Source organism: Talpa occidentalis, unplaced genomic scaffold (genome assembly GCF_014898055.3).
Source record: "Talpa occidentalis isolate TD23 unplaced genomic scaffold, MPIMG_talOcc4v2.1 talOcc4.14, whole genome shotgun sequence".
In the NCBI taxonomy this organism is placed as follows: domain Eukaryota; kingdom Metazoa; phylum Chordata; class Mammalia; order Eulipotyphla; family Talpidae; genus Talpa; species Talpa occidentalis.
In genome coordinates this window covers 85,843,380-85,863,149 of record NW_023601433.1, presented here as the reverse complement: position 1 = coordinate 85,863,149, position 19,770 = coordinate 85,843,380, and the positions used below count along the sequence as shown (strand labels likewise).

Below are 19,770 nucleotides of genomic sequence, written 5' to 3'. Positions count from 1 at the left end.
ATGAGAGCTATAAAGTACAAAATAGGCTGGACTAAGTGTTTAGAAGTGAAGGCTTGCTATAGACCAACAAACTCAATGTCAAAGGCCGGGGTCTAAGAATTTAGTGACTTTTCAAATTAAAAGGAAAACACAAATTAGTATAAATACTATATTTATTAAATATCTTTACAGTTTATTTAAATGTATTTACAGAACTATTCCTGCATAAGTTATATTCAGACATCCAATTCAGGTCATTGCCTCTTGGGTAAGACAAATAATGATAGTCTCAACAGAAAAAAGCAGCTCATTAGTATACACGAAGTCAAATTTGCTTCATTATTCAGCCATCTTTGCCACAAACTACCTGCTAACAGTGAAATTTTTGACATGGACACTGTTGAATTTTAGTGTATAAGTTCAATTCTGCAAGGAATTTAAATTTTTACTTTTTACAAATAGAACCCAAATGTTTTGTTTCATGTTTTCCATTTTATAAGCAGATTTTGGTTTTTCAACATTGTGAAATTTGTTAAATGCAAAAACGTGATAGTTTCAGGGAAATTGGATGCTGTAGCTTCTACCAAAGATAGCTGGTGTAAGGTGACAAGGAACCATGAACTTACTCAAAAGTACAAACATTTACAGTTCTACCCAATCCTGTTTACAGTCTCCAAAACCCACAACTGACTCAGTAAATTCCCACAATTCCTGCCTTGTTACTTGATGTGGTAGTGGTACTGATAGTGGTGCTGAAGGCTACTGTTCTAGCCAGAACAAATGCAGCTGACAGAAGAGTCCAGACACTCTCCCATCACGCAAAGCTTGAAATCTAGTTTCTACTCTAGACGCAGCCCAACCCTCAGCCGTGCACACCTGGAATGGATTCTTTTTGATTTAGTACCCATCAACCATGTCAAGCCAGTACAGTAATTCAGGACAAATCACCTGTTTTGTCCCCCTGTCCCATTTCTGCTTTCAGTTTTTAAGAGCCTATGGACTCTACTGCATCTTCATTCAGTATATGTTTTTTTTTTTTTTTTTTTGTGCGCAGGCAGCTTAAGTTCACAGGAAGAAATAAGGTTCTGATATGTTTAGAGTGCACATTTTAAAACAGAACAAAATAAAAATTTCAAGCATGTGATAAAAATATTGATTTTTATAATACAGTATTGCTTTATAAATATAGATGGAAAAGCTATAAACTTTACTGGTCTTTGGTGCATCCAGAGAGGGATAATTAATTTGCCATTTGTAAATTAGAAATCCAAATTTTCTCTTCTTATAAAAGTTCATGACATGAGGCAAATGTATGTGTTTTTATACTGCTTAATTTAAAATACAATTCACACACACATATTGAGTTCAAAATCAGACCTGCCAAGTGGTATATCTCAGTCACACCCCACAGAGACTTGGGTCCTGTGACCTGGAAAATTCCAGTATGGGTCCAACGGTCTGACCACTGAGAGTGAAGGAGAATCACTTGTTAAGCAGCACATCAAGTGACCCCGGTGGTGATAACACTAAGTGCATAACATCAGAAAGACTGGGAATAAAGAAAATAGGAGGATATTTTGTGTCACTAAGCTATCGGCCAGGCCCAAAGTCGGTTTCATTGTAAAACTCAATTCCTGTCCCACTATTTTCAACAACACTTGAACAAACACATTGTGGATTTCTAATAATCATTTTTCAAAAAGGACTAAGTTGGTAAAACGAGTTGGGTGAAACACCACCAATCTAACTTTACAAAGATTGTGTCTGATGCATTGAGAGCAAAGAAAGTTAAGTGAGTTGACCAGCACTACTCTTACCAGGAATGAAACGTAGGCATTGGAAAATGAATGCAAACTATATCCAGATCATAAAACTACATACATACCTCTGACCAGAAATAATCAAAAACCCAAACGAAAGAACTGAAGTTGTCAGCCCAAGTATAAATGTACTCCTTCTAGCAAAACCCTTCTGGATGCAACGTTCTTTACTTTTTAACCAGAGAGACTGCAAATAGTTTGTGCAAAATAAATACCCCGCCACGTGCCACTCACGCTTCCATGTTTTATCACAACATGATGGGTTCTCATTATTTAAACAGAGTGGCCCCCCTCCCAGCCCGCCCACCCTGCCCGTCTCCTCTACCAAAGAACTCCGTTTTGTCAAGTTAGGGTAGTTAAGGCATTCTGACATGTGATTAAAGGTGATTCAAAATAGAGATCTAACATTATGCCAATTTAGGAATAGTAGATAAATTACTGAACGGCTTACAAATGAATAAATCATTCTTATTATAAATGAAATGCCTGTTACAAGCATGATGCATTGAAATATAGTAATGACATGTACATGGTACATGTTAAACAATTTTAAATAAAACAAAAGCCTGACAGTTACTCAAATATACAGTACAAATCCACAAAACAAAATCTTTTAAAACAAATTGAGGTAACCTCAAACGTAAGTTTTAATGCAATAAACCCGGGAGTAAGTATCTCCTTTAGAGAAAGACTGTCTACATTCTCCTCAGGTTTAACTGCATTCTCATCTATACACCAATGTTACCTGACTTATATATAAAACATGGCTTTAATTTAAGGATTTCTAAGTATATACTTTTCTACCACCAAGTTAATGAAGGGAAAAAAAAATTGACCCAAAAATATATATCTTTACAGCACTTGACTTGTACACAAACCTTAAAAATAAGTTTGAGCTTACAGATAGGGGGAAAACGATGCAGGGTAGTTTTATAAGGAAACTATACACTGCAAGATGGCTATTTGGAAACTGTAAACATTAAGCTTGATTCAAAACCCCTAAATTTCTGTGTAGGGTAAATGTCAGATCATCATTAGGAGTTTTCCTCGTGGACTCTTGCGCTGCTGCCTCTGCCCATGGTGCTCTTCCACGGGACTCCCTGAATTTGGTGCATGCTCTGCAGTAAGCAAGGCTACTAATAAAAGGTCTGAGGGTGAGATTAGGAGTAGCATGACAGAGAAAGTCTTACGAAATTTAAAGTGACAGCCGTCCATTCCTAACCTGAGCCCTTAGGCCTAGGGCCCCCACGCAGCGGGCATCATATCAGACAGCTGGGAGGAACTGCAGCCAGAATGTTAAATTTCTAGGCTTTGAGGAGTTTTACAATCTTGAGTAATCTTTCTGTTAAAAAATTGTGGTGGAGTCTTCCCCCAACCCTCCTGCAGGTCAAGCCAGCAGCCTATGATTTGTACTAATTGATAAACTTTCATCAGCACAATTACAGATCTTTTAACCACCATGAAGTATTTGCATCCATATAACTAAACTGAATTTTTCTTTCAATCTGTAAAACAAAAAAACCAAAAAACTCCTGGGATCAAGATTTCATAATCTCAGAGCGTTATTTTAGAGCAGAATTATAAGCTCCTGAAAAATAGGAGTTTATAATAAAAACACAAAGCCACACCCAATCATCGTAACAAAGACTGTATAGTACATGTATAACATTTCTTTGATGAATAATGTATGTTTTGAGTAGATGTACCACAACATACAATTTGTGTTATGACTTTTAAAAATCCCTTTTACACACTGTAGTTTTGAATTCACCTTACCAACATTGCTCATTCTCATTTCTTGACCCATTTTTGAAAAGTAGTAGCCACTCTGGCTTTCAAAACCTCCATTCCATCATGGATAGGACAATGAGAAACGAAGGCCAATCTTCAACTCTTGTGTCCATCTTCAAATGTTGCTGGCAGATATGAGCTAGTGGATGATAGTAGTGGTTCTCAACAAAGATCTCAATGGGGTTTCAAAAATACACGCAAAAGGCTTACATCACTGGCCATTGAGATCAGTGGCAAAGAAATGTGGTCCTGCCAGCAGGATCAACACACACAGCAGGGGAGAGTTTGGGGTGATGAAAGGAAAGGCAGGAGTTGACACTGGGGCGAGTCAGTCTGTATACTCAGCCACTATTGAAAGAAGGACGGTGATGTCATCAGGCTTTCCACCTAAAATGAAAATGAAGTTGTATTATCTTAAAAGGAAAAGGCAATCAAGAAATGTAAGCCTGAATAAAATAAGTACCAGAAGACAAATGCTTGCCATCAGGCAAGTTTGGTTTGTCAATATGCTCTAGTAGAAAAAAGGAAAAATGATTTGGTAAAGAGAAGCAGTTAAACAAAAACACCAAGAAATTACATGTAATTGAAGTATTTTTCAAAGTTGGCCCTGTTTACAACTGGAGCTGTTAAAACAGTCACCACATCCTCTGTTCAAAGCAATCACAGTAAAGACAAAATCTGGTTTAGATAAATTGACCTCACGAGCAAGTTACATGCTTCTACCCACAGTCCTAATTTGGACAAACATATTCAATGTCTGGAGCTAGGACTAGTCTTGTATTCTAATCTGCCAAACAGCTATGGCAAGTGCTTTCCCCCTCTAGTTTCGCATTTCCTGGAGGGCTAAGAAATGCTTTCCATGTCATTTCAGTAGGAAACCTTACCACCCCTACTACTTCTAAGTTGCCGGTACCAACATGTTTTCCCTGCTCTAAGAGTGAACTACTTGCACGTTCCCAAAGTCATACAGCCCTCAGCAGATAGAAGGACTCGAGCAAGGACGATTAACACAGCTTCTCTCTTCAAAACCTGCTGTGGCAATTTGGCAGGCAAATACTGCCAATGAGTCCCAAAAAGTCAGAGGAAGGGACAGCTGAAATGTCAGAGCAGTGAAGGGCAGAATGTTACACTGTTAAGAATGTCCAGGCCTTCCAGGCAGAGCTCAGAGGCTTTTTGGGCTCAGGTCCAGGCAGTGCAGTGGTGGCAATAAATGGCTCAGATTTCGCCTGCCTTTGCAGGCAACGAAACTCAGTTCTGAAGGGCATTTCTGTGGGGAAGGCATGATGACATGCACATGCTCTTGTTCCAGTGCGAAGGCCTGCTGACCTTGCTGAAAGCATCAGACTCACAGCCGGGAGAAGACACCTCAGAGTCTCACTCCAGGGCTCTAGTGTACCTCACCAATAGCCCAGAATACGCCCATCCTACTCTGTCTCCAATTAGTCCTAAAAGAAAGCTTACCTCTCACATTCAATCCGTTGTCACATGCAAATTGTGCAAAGGGTGACATATAATTTGGGTCATAGGCCAACTCATGAGCTTGCTCTGCAATGCTTCTTGCTGTCTGTTGTATACTCTCATAATTTGAATTCTAAGATGAAAGAACGCAGGAGTTATTTTCACCATGTCTCATGATTTCTGCATGCAAGCATACTCCTTCCAAGTATCACTTTTTAAGACGCTAATATTTATCTAACCACAGTGTCCACCATTTAAGTTTTATGCCAGTTAAAGACGTTAAAACAATTCATCTTGATAAAATGAACGAACAAGACCACCAATGCTGTGTGCATAAAATGTCAATCAGAGAAACCCTTTGAGTGGGTGGCTGTAGGCCATAAAGTTTAGATTTTCAGGTTTGCTTTTTTTCCCATTTGAAATTCTTGAGGTATTTTTGCTAAAATGGGATAGGATAAAAAAAGATAGATTTTGGGCCACTCCTGTTGGTGCAGGCTGTTGAGCACAGTGCTGTGAAGCTGTCCGCAGCCTCTGCAGCGCAGATTCGATCCCAGCCAGCCGGCGAGGGTCCCACATGGTGCGGCAGACCTCTCCTGTCTCGCCCGCTGCTCCCCTCAGCGGTATATTTCGTTAGTTCTGCCTGTTCTATTCCCTGCTCTGTCTCTGGTGAATCCTCTCACCCTCCCGCGCATCTGGCCTGTACCCTGGTTCTTGTATAAATAATTAAATAAATAAATAAAATCTAAAAAAAAAAAAAAAAAAAAAAAAAGATAGATTTTGACAGCACTTTTGGGATGACTGCAGAGGTTTTCTTGCTTGGGAATGTACCTGGGGCCAACTATAGTTTGCTTTCCCAGTAAAAGCTGCCACTGGCCCTACTAAAAATAACTTTAGAATTTTGTATTATGAAAGAATCCTGTTTAGCCTTAACCTTGAGCCATACCCTTATCCTTGCTGCTTCAACTACCTCATCTATAAAATGGGGATGGCAACAAGGTTTATTTTAGCTCCAACATTCTAAGATTTGAAACAGTTTCAATATAAATAAATAAGAATAGGCTGCCATTTTAAGTTTTAATGTGACTTCCACAGAGAGGTCTTCCTTGACACATCTTTCTAAAACAGCCATCCTCTCTATCCACTACTCTTTACCTTGCTTTAATTTTCTTATTTACACCATCATTATCTATTTTTCTCTCTGTGATATGTCTTCCTCTGTTAGAATGTGAGCCCCCCACAGGCAGGGAATGTGTTCTTTCTGCTCACCACCCTGGCACCACACAGAGCACAGTCAGGCACAGAGTTAAGGATTTTATGCTGTGGTCTTAATTCTCACTGCAACCTTACAAAATAGGACCTTTTGTAGACCTCCCCCCTCCCTACTTCCTCCCCGCCCCATTTTATAGAAATTATTATTCTAAAAGTTTAGAAATATGTGCAAAGTTATACTGGGTCCTGGTAAAGACAAGAGAAAAAAATTGGTGGCGGAGTTTGTACGTTTACAAAGCCAGGAGAATATGGAAAGACTGGTTTTCACTTCCTTCTACTTTGTCTGGATCAAGTCTGAACTGTTTTGTTACTCGTGACAGCTCAGGTCCTATCAAGGCCCCTGGACACTGGCTGCCCTCTGCTGCTGCTTTGGCTGGCTCTGGAATCACAGCTTCCTCATCTTAGCTTTTCCTGCCTTAACCACACTACTAAAGGCTTGTATGAGAAGCCTCTTTTCCCTGCAAGCTCTCCTGATTTGCGAGAATATGCAAAATATTTGCGTTTACAATTGCTTACAAGAACTATTATTATTTTTCTAAATTCACAAAACAGTCCTTTCTAAAACTACAAAAAGAGAGAATGTAATCAAATTAATAAAACTTAGCTGCCCAGAGAGGGCCACTGTTTCTAAGAGTTGGCCTTGAAGTGAATTACCTTTAATTTTTTCAGCTCCTGAAGGATCATATAATCAGGCATGTTGTCAAAGAGCCCATCTGTGGCTGTCAGGATAATGTCTCCTAGCTGGACATCGAAAGAAGTGCTATCAGCAGCATCAGGACTATGGCAAGGACAAAGTGGGCAGAATGAAAAAAGCACTTTAGAAATACCATTGAAAGTTTCTAATAGGATCCAAGTTACAATAAAATGAGGCTTTAAGAAAAGCTAATTTATAATAACAGAGGCAAAAATAAAGACCAATCATTCTAAAATTCCTAACTTTGAAAACATTATTGGAAAATTCTGGTAAAAATATTTCAAAAGTTTAATTAAAACTACCAAATAAAATTGAGTTTGATGATTAGTCATATGTAATTTAAAAGGGGGAAGCATTCTTTCCTGAATCAAATACTAACATGCCTCTAAAATCCTAGTGGAAATGAGTATTTATTTCCTAACTTTTTAAGAGCCAAATTCCATCCTCTCTTACTCATTTCCCACGCAGCCTTGAATCTCCTTTTCAGGAGGCTGTTAGTGTGGAATACTGAGCACCATGGAGGAGTGCATGCAAATCCTGTAAGAATTCATATGAAATACCCCCAGTGGTGTATCTTACTATAGTACTAGTAAGCACTAGTAGTAAGTAGTACTTTCTCTGGCAGAGGTAGGACTATATGTTCCTCAGGATTTACAAAGTGTCATACTGAGGTATTTATTAGTGTGTCTGGCAATAATAGATGTTCAAGAAACAGCCACTGAAACAGAGTAACTGACCTTCCAAACTGGGGAGGGTGAGGGGTGGAAGGGACACTCTGATATATTAATAAAGAAAGCAAGATGATCCACAGGTGGGGATCCTTCTATAGTAGAATATAAATCTGGAAGGATGCAAAGAAAGATGGCAGTGCAGTGGCTACCTCTGAGAAGAGAATGCATGGCTGGGGTAGGGATAAGGTAGACGTCATGACAACTTTTGGGTAAAACTTTTACAAAGATGACGGAAAATTTTTTTCCTTTGACATCACTTGTTGAAGGGGATAAACCCCAAATGGGGAGAAAAGAAAAGGTCATACATTCAAAGCGTTAATAATGGCCCCCCTCGGCCTCCCTGGTGGTGCAGGGGGTTAAGCACCACACTATGAAGCAGTCCGCAGCCTCTGCAGCACCAGTTCAATCCCCTGCTGGCCAGGGAGCAACCCACATGGCACATCAGACCTCTCCTGACTCACCCCGCTGCTCCCCTCAGCAGTCTATTTCAGTCAGTCTGCCTGTTCTGCTCCCCACTCTGTCTCTGGTGAATCCTCTCACCCTCCTGCATCTCTGGCCTGTACCCCAGCTCTTGCATGCACAAATAAATAAATCTTTAAAAAAAAAAAAGACTAAGGAGATACATGCAGCAAGGGGGTAAAATAGAAGAAAGACTGCAAAACTGGTGGGAAACAGGTTGGTGTCTTCTCTGAAATAAACAGAAACAATACAAGATACTTCACATTTGCTCAGTCTTTGGATTATAGAAATTTAGATTAATGAGCAGGTTGGCACTGAAGCTCTGTTTAATGCTAAGGTTTTCTTTTCCCAGGAGTGTCCTCTGTTAGTCTGCCTGAGAGAGACTTGCTGCCATTGGACAGTTTGTCCTCTTCTCCCTACACTCCCACCCATGAGCTTGGTGTTCTGCCAGTTGCAGTTTTGCCCATTTTGAGTGAACATACTGTGCTGCTGGAAACTTTTGACTGCACTGAAACACGAGCTGAAATCACATGCTAGCAAGCTGTCTCTGGGCTCCAGGGGAAGCAATCTCCACCTCACTGGCTGGCAGCTGGCAGACAGGCAGAATGTTGCCCTGACTGGACTGTCCCAAAGATAGCATGTGAGATATGGCAGGGCCACTCTGGCACTTAGAAGCCAAAACAAGAATCAAATAAAGGAAAGTGAACACACTGCTTTCCTAAAACTTAGCTGAGCTTGGTATTGACCAAGCTTGGGCTTCTGGGTTCTTCCTTCTCTGTTATGGCTAATATTATGTATTACAGCAACTGAAGAAGGGCCTATAATCAAATATTCTTCCAATTATGGTAATCGGCCTTACTTTAGGTGGAAAGTGCTTCCTTCTCCCTAGGACTCGGTGGTGGACTTTAGATCAATGACACTGAATACCTGAATATATAATGTGTTCACTGCAGTTTAAAAGATGGCAGTTACAATCAATTTACCTTAGCATGGACTTAAGATAGGCCTTAATAATTACTAAGCAGAGACAACAGGCACTTGTTAGAATGCTGCTTTAAAAAAACAAAAAACAAAAAACAAAGGATCACTTAACATTTATGAATTGCCAACTATGTTTCTGCCAGGACCTGTAAGATTGTGAAAGGCAGTGCAACCTGAGACTGTCTAACCTTATTCTGTAGTCTGATCTTAGAAAAGATCAACTTTAAAAGTTGATTTTAGCGTTCGCTTCAGCAGCACATATACTAAAAAAGTTGGAATGATACAGAGAAGATTTAGCATAGCCCCTGCGCAAGGATGACACGCAAATTCGTGAAGCGTTCCATATTTCAAAAAGTTGATTTTAAAAAGTATAAGACTTGGAAGGTCCTTGACAATTTAAAGATGAACTGAAAAAGTGAAAAAGCGAACACCTCACAGCATCATCACAGATCATGTCCAAGATCACCTTTGACTCCATTTCTTGCAAGTTAACTTTGCTCTGACAGATTCTGCATGGACTACAAGTTTTGCTTGTTGCATTCAACAAAATCATTCCTGAGAACAGAATGCATTCTCAAGAAATGGAAGCTGTTCTGATAAATCCAGCAGATGTCTGCTGGACTCTTCCCTAATAATGTATCCAAGTCTTACACAGACAATGGCATGCCTGAATGATGACTCATTTCTCCAGCACAATTTAATACAAACTGTATGTACCATTTAGTCTTAGTATGAAAAACTATTATCATGTAAGCTTGATATAGTATTTTCAGTCTTGTCAAATCATTGGGTATTTATCAAATTCAACTTGGCTGCAATATCATTTTCGAGCAAAGTATCTTTCAAACTAAAAGGTCCTCCTGATGAGAATATTTTTAGTATGTCTTTTCTCACGTGAAAAGGGAGAATGCCTACCCCCACTTTAGTTAAGGGGGAACAGAAGGGAATCTGTGGGTAAGTCCTGATCACACTTCATGTTCAAGAGGGGAGGTTACCTGTCACTCAAGATGACTCCCTCAGCTTCAGGTGGTGCGATGGAGAGCTGGAATGGAGTGTTGAAGTAATGCTGCTGCTCATCTGACCGGTGCACAACTTCGCCGCCCCTAACAACCAGAAAGCCTGAATCGCCCAGGTTGGCTGTGTGTAAGCGATGGCTAGTTCTGTCCAGCACCACAATGCAGGCAGTACTGCTACCTAGAAACAAAAAGTCATCTCCATTTATTTTTTCTTCCTGGTTGCCTCTGCATATGCATTTTTTTATAACATTACCCCAAAGAGCAACGTGTCATAATGTGAACCTCCTTTCCCTGAAGAGAACCTTTATTGGTAATGTGCCATATCTCCCACTGTCAATAGTGACACGATCAGAGCCAACATGGTGGGGGGAAAAAAAAGGAATTTATATTGTAAATGGAACACAGATAATTGAATTCTACCATTTGCCAAGAAAGAAAACATTCTATTATTTATTTATTTACTACTATTATTATTTTATATATTTTTATTTATTTATTTACACAAGAACTGGGGTACAGGCCAGATTTGCGGGAGGGTGAGAGGATTCACCAGAGACAGAGCGGGGAACAGAACAGTCAGACTGACTGAAATACACTGCTGACAGGAGCAGCGGGCGAGACAGGAGAGGTTTGCCATGCCATGTGGGACCCTTGCCAGCCAGAATCAAACCGGCGCTGCAGAGGCTGCAGACAGCTTCACAGCGCTGCGCTCAACCACCTGAGCCACCAGGGGAGGCCCAGAAAACATTTTAAATGGCTGATACTTAACCACAGTATTTTCTTTCAATACTGCTATAACCTATGCCAAATGCTTGAAAGTGTGCTGCTGAGACATTACATTTTAATATTTAAATGCCAGAATGAGAATGTTACATTTCTTTAACATTCCCATTAGTCACAGGCAGGAAACTTTCTTTACCAAGTTCACTAACATAAATAAGACATAAACTAACAGGGCACAATAACTAAAATTTTAAATCAGATTTCCATCTGTTGAGGTCATGAACAGCATTTACTGGAGACTGACTCGCTATGAAGTAATAAGAACAATTATCACAGGTAGCTCGTGGAATTAACCTGTTCCACGAGGGAAGAGGCTGTTACAGAGCAAAGAGGCTGCATTCCAACCAGAGAGCAAGGAGCATTTGTGTACCTTTGCTGCACACACAGCTCAAAAGGCCCTCCCCAGACTACAAGACTGATGGCACAATCAGTAAGACCACTTTCAAGTACTAACATTTAAAACTATACCTATAGAAAAAAAGGCGAAACAGAAAAATAAGCGATTCACCAAGAAATAAAATGTAAATAATTTGTAACTACAGGGGAAAAAATGATCATCTCACTAGCAACTTTCACCTACTAGGCTAGTAAGTGTCAAAACCCAGAGTTGACAAGAGTGTAGGGAATGTGAGAGAGTGATGCTAAAGACCTTTCTAAAGAACATAACCCTGAAAAATGTGCATAGCCTTTGATCTAGCAATTCCAATTGTGAGAATTCATACAAAGAAAATAACTGGAGGTTATTTAGACTTATGTACAAAAACATTGTTTAAGATCAGGAAGAAACAGAAACCACCTATATATCTGACATTAAGGAACTGGTTAAATAAATTACAGTACAGCCATTCAATGGAAAGCTGTATACTATAACATAATTCTTAGAAAACAGATTCCAATCAACCTCCCTGCTAATTCTGGCTGTGTGACCTGAGGCAAATTATTTAACCTCTCTGTGCCTCGTTTTCCTCATCTATAAAGATAAGAATAAATACCTCAGAGTTGGAGATAATATTAGTTAAATCATGGCAAACACTTATAACATATTATAATAAGCATTACCCATTTGATAACCACTCAAATGATAAGACATAAATCTGAAAATGGAAGATAATTTAAGTAGATTACAAACTAGTATTAAAGTTCCCTTTAAAAAAGTGGTATTAAAAGAACTAGTCACCAAAAAGAGTGAAATTAACTATAGTTTTTTTTTTTTAAAGAAAGCAATATTAGGAAAAGGATGAGCTGCTGACAGTTAAAAAGCAAAATGAAACAAAAACACAAGCTGTGGGTCCAGAGGTCCTAAATCCAGTGCTCCATCATGTTCTAGCCGTGTGACTCTGACTTATTCTCTTTTATCTCAGTTTTTTCTTAACAAAATGAGGACTAGAGATATCTAGGTATCTACCTTACCGGGCTCTCAGGTAAACACACAGATTCAATTCCTGTTGCCATTATTCTACACAAAGATAAAAGATCTGGAAGCATAATCACTAAAATGTTAACAATTTTCTTAGTGTGACGAGTAATTGAATTTTGAAAATATAAGCACGGGCACTAACCCTAACTCTCAGCTGTCTAGTCCCTATCCATTAAATAGTGACGAAAAACAGGTGCTGTAACTAACTGGCAGTGCCTTCACATGAACTGCTCCATCACTTCTATTAGAGCTCAGATCACCAACTACCCTCTCTTCCTATCTCGGCACACAAAAACTACAGTCATTCATCATTAACAGAATAGAAACAGGTCTTTAAAAGTTGATGGGGTTAAGTGAGAACAAAAAATGACAGATGAATAACAGCCCTGAAATTTTGCTGCAGGAAGGACTCATGTTGACTCATAAAACTCACTGACAAACCCAGGCTATCATTTTGCTTCCCTTGTGGCAGTAACTGGCTGAGTCAGAATCAAAATGGTCCTCAGGAGTGACTGAGCTTAAAAATGCACAACAGTCCTAACGGAGGCAAGCCCTGTCTTACAGAATCATGGGGGCTTGGAGTGTATTCTTCTCTCCTGTATTAAAATTATTGACTGTGTGCCCGTGACTAAGGTCCTGACAGTCTAATACTGGGAGACTGGTGCTTTGAATGTGTTTAGAGCAGGAAAAGCAGGGGAAGAATAATCAGAATAGAGATGCTAAGAACAACAGTGCAGGATGTTCGAAAGACTGACCAATCCAGACAGACATCCAGGCAAATTCCTCATGCTAAAATGGAAATATTTTTATTACCCGGCCCTTCATTTTGTAAACTACTACTAAGCCTTTTGTGCAGCAAACAGAGAAAGGCATAACCTTATTAGGATTGACCCTTCAAATTCTTAACATGTGTTGGCTTCACAGGACCTAAATCCGCTTACGGGTTTCTGAGGAAATACATGACAACAATTAGCCTGTGATGTCAACTCAGATCTAGAAATTCTCAAAAAATGAAGTGGTTATAGCTATCAGTTTGCACTTCATATCGTAATTATGAGTTTTTAGTAATTGCTGGATTTAAAAAACAAACAAAAAAGAGGAGTACCCTTCTGTAAAGTTATTGATTATATCTGAGGTTAAGAAAAACTCAGCAGCTTGTTATTGCCAAAATATGCTTGAGTTTAGTCACACATTTGAGAAGTGTAGATTAGGTGAGAGAGATATGTGTATGTGTTAATGGTAAGAAAGATTATTTCGATCTGTCTTTTAAGAGAAAAAAGTATTAAATTCAGCGTAAGAAGACCTCTAAGAGGTCTTAAAATTTGATTAAGATCTCTGTTACATGAGAGTAAACAGGAAGGAAAGCAAGGATGGGGGTGGGGGGGAACCAAAGCTACAAAGTCAGGTTAATTTTATTTTGCAACTGGTTATTCCAAGTCACAATAAATGCAGTGGTGGGCCAGGGAAGAGGGGGAGTGTGGAGCTAAGGTGGGGAGGGGTCGGCAAAAGCACTCATGGGAACAGGCAACAGTCCTGCGCCAGGAATCTGATCTACAGTCTCCGATGTCAGACTATTACACAGCATTCTGCAATATTCTTCCCTCTCCACGTGTGTGATATTGCATGAAGCTGTTTAAGTTGTTCCTTGGATTGCCCAAAATCATGTGGTGAGCTGACAAAGAGGTGACAGAAATAAAATCTAGGATGTTTCACTGTGCCAGGCACACTCCCGATTACATGTCCAAGAAATAGTGGGTTAAGAAAAAGTGGTATATTGAAATCTCAAGACAAGATTTCTCCTCAATTAGAAGGAAAACAAGCTTCAATTAGAAAAAAAAAGAAGTATAAGATGGCAGTGTGATGAAAAGAACCTCTTCTTGCAGAGGATTTTAATTGAAGGTAAAATTCTACAATGTGGAGATCTCCATTAACACTGAAGAGAGGCTGATTTTAAATGTGGAAAGTCACAGGAAGGGAGGCCTTCTAGTAACCAAGATGATGCTGGCAATTAGAACAGTTAATAATACCCTTTCTGAGAGTCTGCTTAGAAGACTAAGTTCTCAGAAAGCCAGTTAAAAAATGTATGTGGAAGCCTGGCCAAAGGATGTGCCATTAGCATATCAAATAAACAAACGCTAGGTATCATTAGTTTTCTAATACAAGCATAACAGGGATCTATTTTGTGCCATGCACTTTCACAGACTAATGAACTAACGGGTAGAAGTATGGCGTGTCTACTGCCAAGCTGAATTTCCCACAGATAAGCAAATACATTTTAGATGCCAGACCCCACCCCTTTTCTCCCTCCCTCAGAGAAAAATTATCCTGAATTACACAACCATTTGCTTTTCTTTCATCGTATTTTAAAATCTCTAAACAGTACAGCTTACTTGTTTTTATGTTTCTGAACTTGAAATATATGGAGTTAGACTTTGAGGTGTGTTCTGCAATGTCCTCTTTTCCCTCAACATGTTTCTAAGTGCTGCAGGCGGCTTTAAGTCATTCCTTTTCAAATTATTCCTTTTCAAATGCCATCTACTGATGGATTTTTAGGTTGTTCCTTTCTCCTGCTCTTATAAACACTGTTACTATCAACCTTCCTGTCTCTTGACAAAGCTACACTTAAGCTTTCTCCAGTCTGGGGGATAGACCTGGAAGCTGGACAGCTGGGGCATGCCTATGTACACGCTTAACTTTATACTGCAATGTCAAATTGTTTCCTAAAGTGGATGGTACTGACTTATCAATACATTCCCTCCAAGCAGTATCAAGTATCTGGATAGTCCACAGCTTCTCTACCAAACAATGCTTAACAGAAGACCCCAGGAAAAAAACTGGGCTGGTAAGTGATTTTCTTGGTTTTGTTTTTCAACCAGTTCCTGGTGTTCTTTAGTGAGGAAAATACATAGGATATCTACTTACCCAGCAAAGGTACTTTATTCTGCAGCAACTCACAGTAGCTTGTGGTGAGGATTCCAATGGGATTACTTGGGACAAACCGTCCTTCTTTTACTAACCGTTCACAAGTTCGCATTAAAGTCCCTGAGAATTGAGATGGATCAACTCCATAGTCTCTCCATCCTCCCACACCATCTGCAACTCCTTTAAAAAAAAAAATAAATTACTTGTAAAGGTCATTCATACTAACTTCTCAGGAACTCTTACTCCCAACAGTCAATTTATACACACACACACACACACACACACACACACACACACACACATATATACACACACACCCTGAAATTCAAAATAAAATGTGCATGAGTTTCATGTATCACACATGAATACTTCTAAGCCAACTTCTTACTTGGAATCTGATCTTTAATATATTGATGAATAAGTATGTGTGCTGCCACAGGGTGGCATTGCCTACCAGCCAAGAGTTCATTTTCATCAGGGTTATCATCTTTGTATAGAAGTATGTGTGTCATTAGTCTTTGCTGGTATAAGAAAAAAAGAAAACTGGTTCACATGTGCTTATGTTAGTGATTGCCAGAGCTGGAGATCATTAAGAATAACAAAGCAGCAAACTTTTAACTCTAAATACTGACCAATACTATGAAATAAACAACAAAATTAAGATCATATCCCATTTTCTTTCCTCTTCCCTCAGACTCACCATCCTGTATAGGGCTGCACTGGCCAATACAACACACAGCCGCACACCTGAATGGGGAGGGTTCAAACTGAGATTTGCTCTATATATAAAACACACACTGGATCTTGAAAAAAAAATTTTTTTGTATACACACACACACACACACACAACAAAAATCTCATTGCTTTATAGATTACATGTTGAAATACTTTTTGAGTCTAATATACCACAGAGAATACACTGTAAAAATTAATTTCACCTGTTTCTTTTTACTTTTAATTTCTATTTATGTTATGAGATTTAAAATGACATGTGTGGTTCACATAATTCTTCTACTGGGAAGTACTCGTCAAGACTATCACAGGTGCACAGAAGTGTTCATGAGTTCAGAGTCTGCATAGGCTTCTTTATCAGGAAGAAATTAGTGTTCAAGAAAGTAAGATACCAAGGTCAACATCATACCATTTCCATCTCCTTCCAAGATCAACTTAGTCATTCTCTTCAACATTAAAATCAATTTTCTTTTTTTTTAAGATTTATTTATTTATGCATACAAGAGTTGGGGTACAGGCCAGAGGTGTGTGTGGGGCGGTGGTGAGAGGATTCACCAGAGACAGAGTGGGGAACAGAACAGGCAGATTGACCCAAGTACAATGCTGAGGGGAGCAGTGGGCGAGTCAGGAGGTCTCCTGCGCCATGTGGGTTGCTCCCTGGCCGGCTGGGGATCAAACTCGTGCTGCAGAGGTTGTGGATAGCTTCACAGGTTGCGTCTCAACCCCTTGCGCCACCAGGGAGACCCTAAAATCAATTTTCAATTGTCTTTTATATTCAAATAAACCAAGAGAACAAAAATGTCACCTACAGATAAAGCTTTAAATGAGCATAAATGAACTTCCTGGAGCCATTCTGGAACCTCTGAGAAAAAGCATTTGTTTTAGAAATAAGGGACTGTAAGCAGTCAATGAACCAAAGGAAGATTTTAGTTTACTTCACACCACTCTGTATTGTTTAAATTTGTTTTCATTATGAGTGTGTACTGATTTTATAATAAAATATTAGGGATTTTATTAAGTCTTAAGGCTTTCTGAGCTGGAAGCATCCTCCCCATACACTTTGTGTTTTTCGTACATTCAACTTTTCTAAACATTTTTAAAGAATGTATTTGGTGTAAAAGTATGAGAATGCCTATACATGAAAAACTGGCTTTATGTAAAAAGGGCACATTATACTCTTTTTCTGGTGATGGCACTTATCATACAAAAATGGAATACCCCCTGAAAACATTAAGAGGAATCAACTGAGGGGCTTCCCCTGGTGGTGCAGCAGTTGAGCGCTGGGCTGCGAAGCTGCCCGCAGCCTCTGCAGTGCTGGTTCCATCCCTGGCCACTGGCGAGGGTCCCACATGGTGTGAGAGACCTCTCCTGCCACCCTCCCCTCAGCAGTGTATTTCATCACTCTGCCTGTTCTGTTCCCTGCTCTGGCTCTGATGAATTCTCTCACCCTCTCATGCTTCTGACTGTAAATAAATAATTTTTTTTTTTTTTTTTAAAAAGAGGAAACAATTGGAAGGGCAGTTATCACTACTGGGACACTTCCCTACCTATTGTGACCAACAAATAACCAAAATTTCATTTTGGGGCAAATCTAAATCAATTAGACGATATAATATCTGGGATTTGTTTTGAAATAATGGGGAGGGGAGGTTGATGGAATAGTAGATGAAACAAGATTGGCTTATGAATGGAAAATTGAAGTTCAATGAATGGTACAGTCATCTTTCTAATTTGAGATATATTTGAAATTTTTCATTGTACATTTTATTTTATTTATTTATTTTTTTTAAAAGATTTATTTATTTATTTATACAAGCACTGGGTACAGTCAGAAGCACGGGAGGGTGAGAGAATTCACCAGAGCCAGAGCGGGGAACAGAACAGGCAGACTGACAAAGTACACTGCTGAGGGGAGCAGCGGGCGGCAGGAGAGGTCGGCGCGCCATGTGGGACCCTCCTCTGGTGGCCAGGGAGCAGCCGGGGATCGAACCGGCGCTGCAGAGGCTGCAGGCATCTTCGCAACCCAGCGCTCAACTGCTGCGCCACCGGGGAGGCCCCATTGTACATTTTAAATAATGATGATGATTACAAAAAAAAAATATCCTTCAACTTGCTGTGTGGACAGCAAGAGCCTTTCAGAAGGAGAGGATGAGCTGAGAGTTTGTCTCGGTGGCTCAGCAAGAATTGGTAGCCGCTATCACAGGGATTTGGGATCGTGAAGCAAAAGCTTTCACCAAGTATCCTGTGTGTGGGAACAGCAGTGGTGGAGGAAAGAAAAGCATAAGGATGACAGATCTACCCTTTTAGGAAGAAGTATTTATCTCTGTTTTTTTTTCAGGGAGTTGTGAGGAAATTCTTAAGAGAACTGAGGATTGTTCAGTAGGAATTTCTTGAGTAAGATTTTGCATAATTCAAAATGCAACAATGTGGGTTAAAACACAAAACACAGTTATAATCTTTACAACTCCATCTGATTAATCATTCATTCTTTGCAAACTACTGCCTCCTCAAGGGAAGAATATCTTCTTAGCTGGCCTCTAATCCAAGAGTCACAAACTTTAAATATAAACTAATTTCATCTATAAATGCCCTTCACAAGAAAACCATTAAAATCTGAGATAGTGCTGACAGTCAATCCTGGCGCTCACTGAATAATCTGTCAGCAGCTTACAGAGGCTGACCTGACACAGTCCTTCAACATTAATCAGATTTCTCCCAGAATAGAGCACAACCTTTCAGGCACCTGTCTGCTTTTACATGGGAAAAAGATCCCAAGCAAAGTTACATCGGCCAAATTTCTTTAGAGGAAAAGGAGATTCAAAAAGCATATAAACTTTTCAAAAAAGCTATAGGGAAAAAGGTCTTAATAAACACGTATAATTTACTTATAAAGAACAAATTATATAATAGGAAGAGTCTTATTTGGGGCTAGAATCAGGCTAAAACCAGAATAATCTACTACATGTGTACATTTGAAACTAGTTTAATTCATATTAGGCAGTAATTTCTATGAGGAAATGAGTATTTCCTTTTTCATAAGCAAAAGCTTCAATTGACAGAGAGAACACTGTTTAAAACAGCAGAATTAATCTAGATATAAAGGGAAATTTCATTCAGATTGCATTTCAAAGGTAAAGAAAACAACTATTAAAGGAGAGATTTTCTTGCTTGAGCTCCCAAATATATCAAACAGCAAAGGACAAGGTCATCCCTAATGCAAATGGAGGCCACACAGAACACTAGGAAACAGAGAAGGTTGAAGGGGACAAGTTGTGACTCTGAGGAGCTGACCTTTCAACAGTTAGAATGCGCACTCACACAGGAGCTACACGAATGGCTCCCATAAATGCAAGAGGGTTAAGAGTGAGTGGCTGGTAAATGCCTCTGGGGTACTGTGAGAGTGGAGCAAGCCTTCACTCAGGAAGGCACTTTCAGGTTAGGTTTCAGAAGTTAAGTCAGATTTCCAAGGCAGGGAAGAGTAATGACAGGAAAAGAACGGCAGACAACTAGGTGAGGCTGGGGCTTGGGTGAGTGAAGAAAACTTAAAACACACAGGACAGGAGCTGAAGTGTGGAGTGTTCAGAATTGCAGTCCAAGAACTTGAAACTGTATGCTGTGGCCTTGTACTGTCCAATAGGGGACCTGCTAGCCTCATGGGATACTGAGTTTGAAATATGGCTAGTTTGGAAAAAGATAGGGTGTTAAATGTGAAATACAT

At 39.5% G+C, this 19,770-nt stretch overlaps 1 protein-coding gene and 1 non-coding gene across 2 annotated transcripts in view; one reads left to right on the top strand and one right to left on the bottom strand.

The window, feature by feature from the left end:
- Window positions 1-133: 133 nt before the first annotated feature.
- PPTC7 (protein phosphatase targeting COQ7) overlaps window positions 134-19,770 on the bottom strand; it is a 38,045-nt gene continuing 18,408 nt past the window's right edge. The window contains exons 2-6 of the mRNA XM_037511181.2: window positions 15,321-15,500; window positions 10,178-10,376; window positions 6,972-7,095; window positions 5,052-5,181; window positions 134-3,977 (exon numbers count right to left, since the gene is read on the bottom strand). Coding sequence (XP_037367078.1) covers window positions 3,919-3,977; window positions 5,052-5,181; window positions 6,972-7,095; window positions 10,178-10,376; window positions 15,321-15,500 — 692 coding nt within the window. The 3' untranslated portion in view covers window positions 134-3,918. The remainder of the gene's footprint in view (window positions 3,978-5,051; window positions 5,182-6,971; window positions 7,096-10,177; window positions 10,377-15,320; window positions 15,501-19,770) is intronic.
- Window positions 9,422-9,532, top strand: LOC119245456 (U6 spliceosomal RNA). Its single transcript, XR_005125373.1, has one exon. It is a non-coding gene; the product is annotated as a U6 spliceosomal RNA (small nuclear RNA).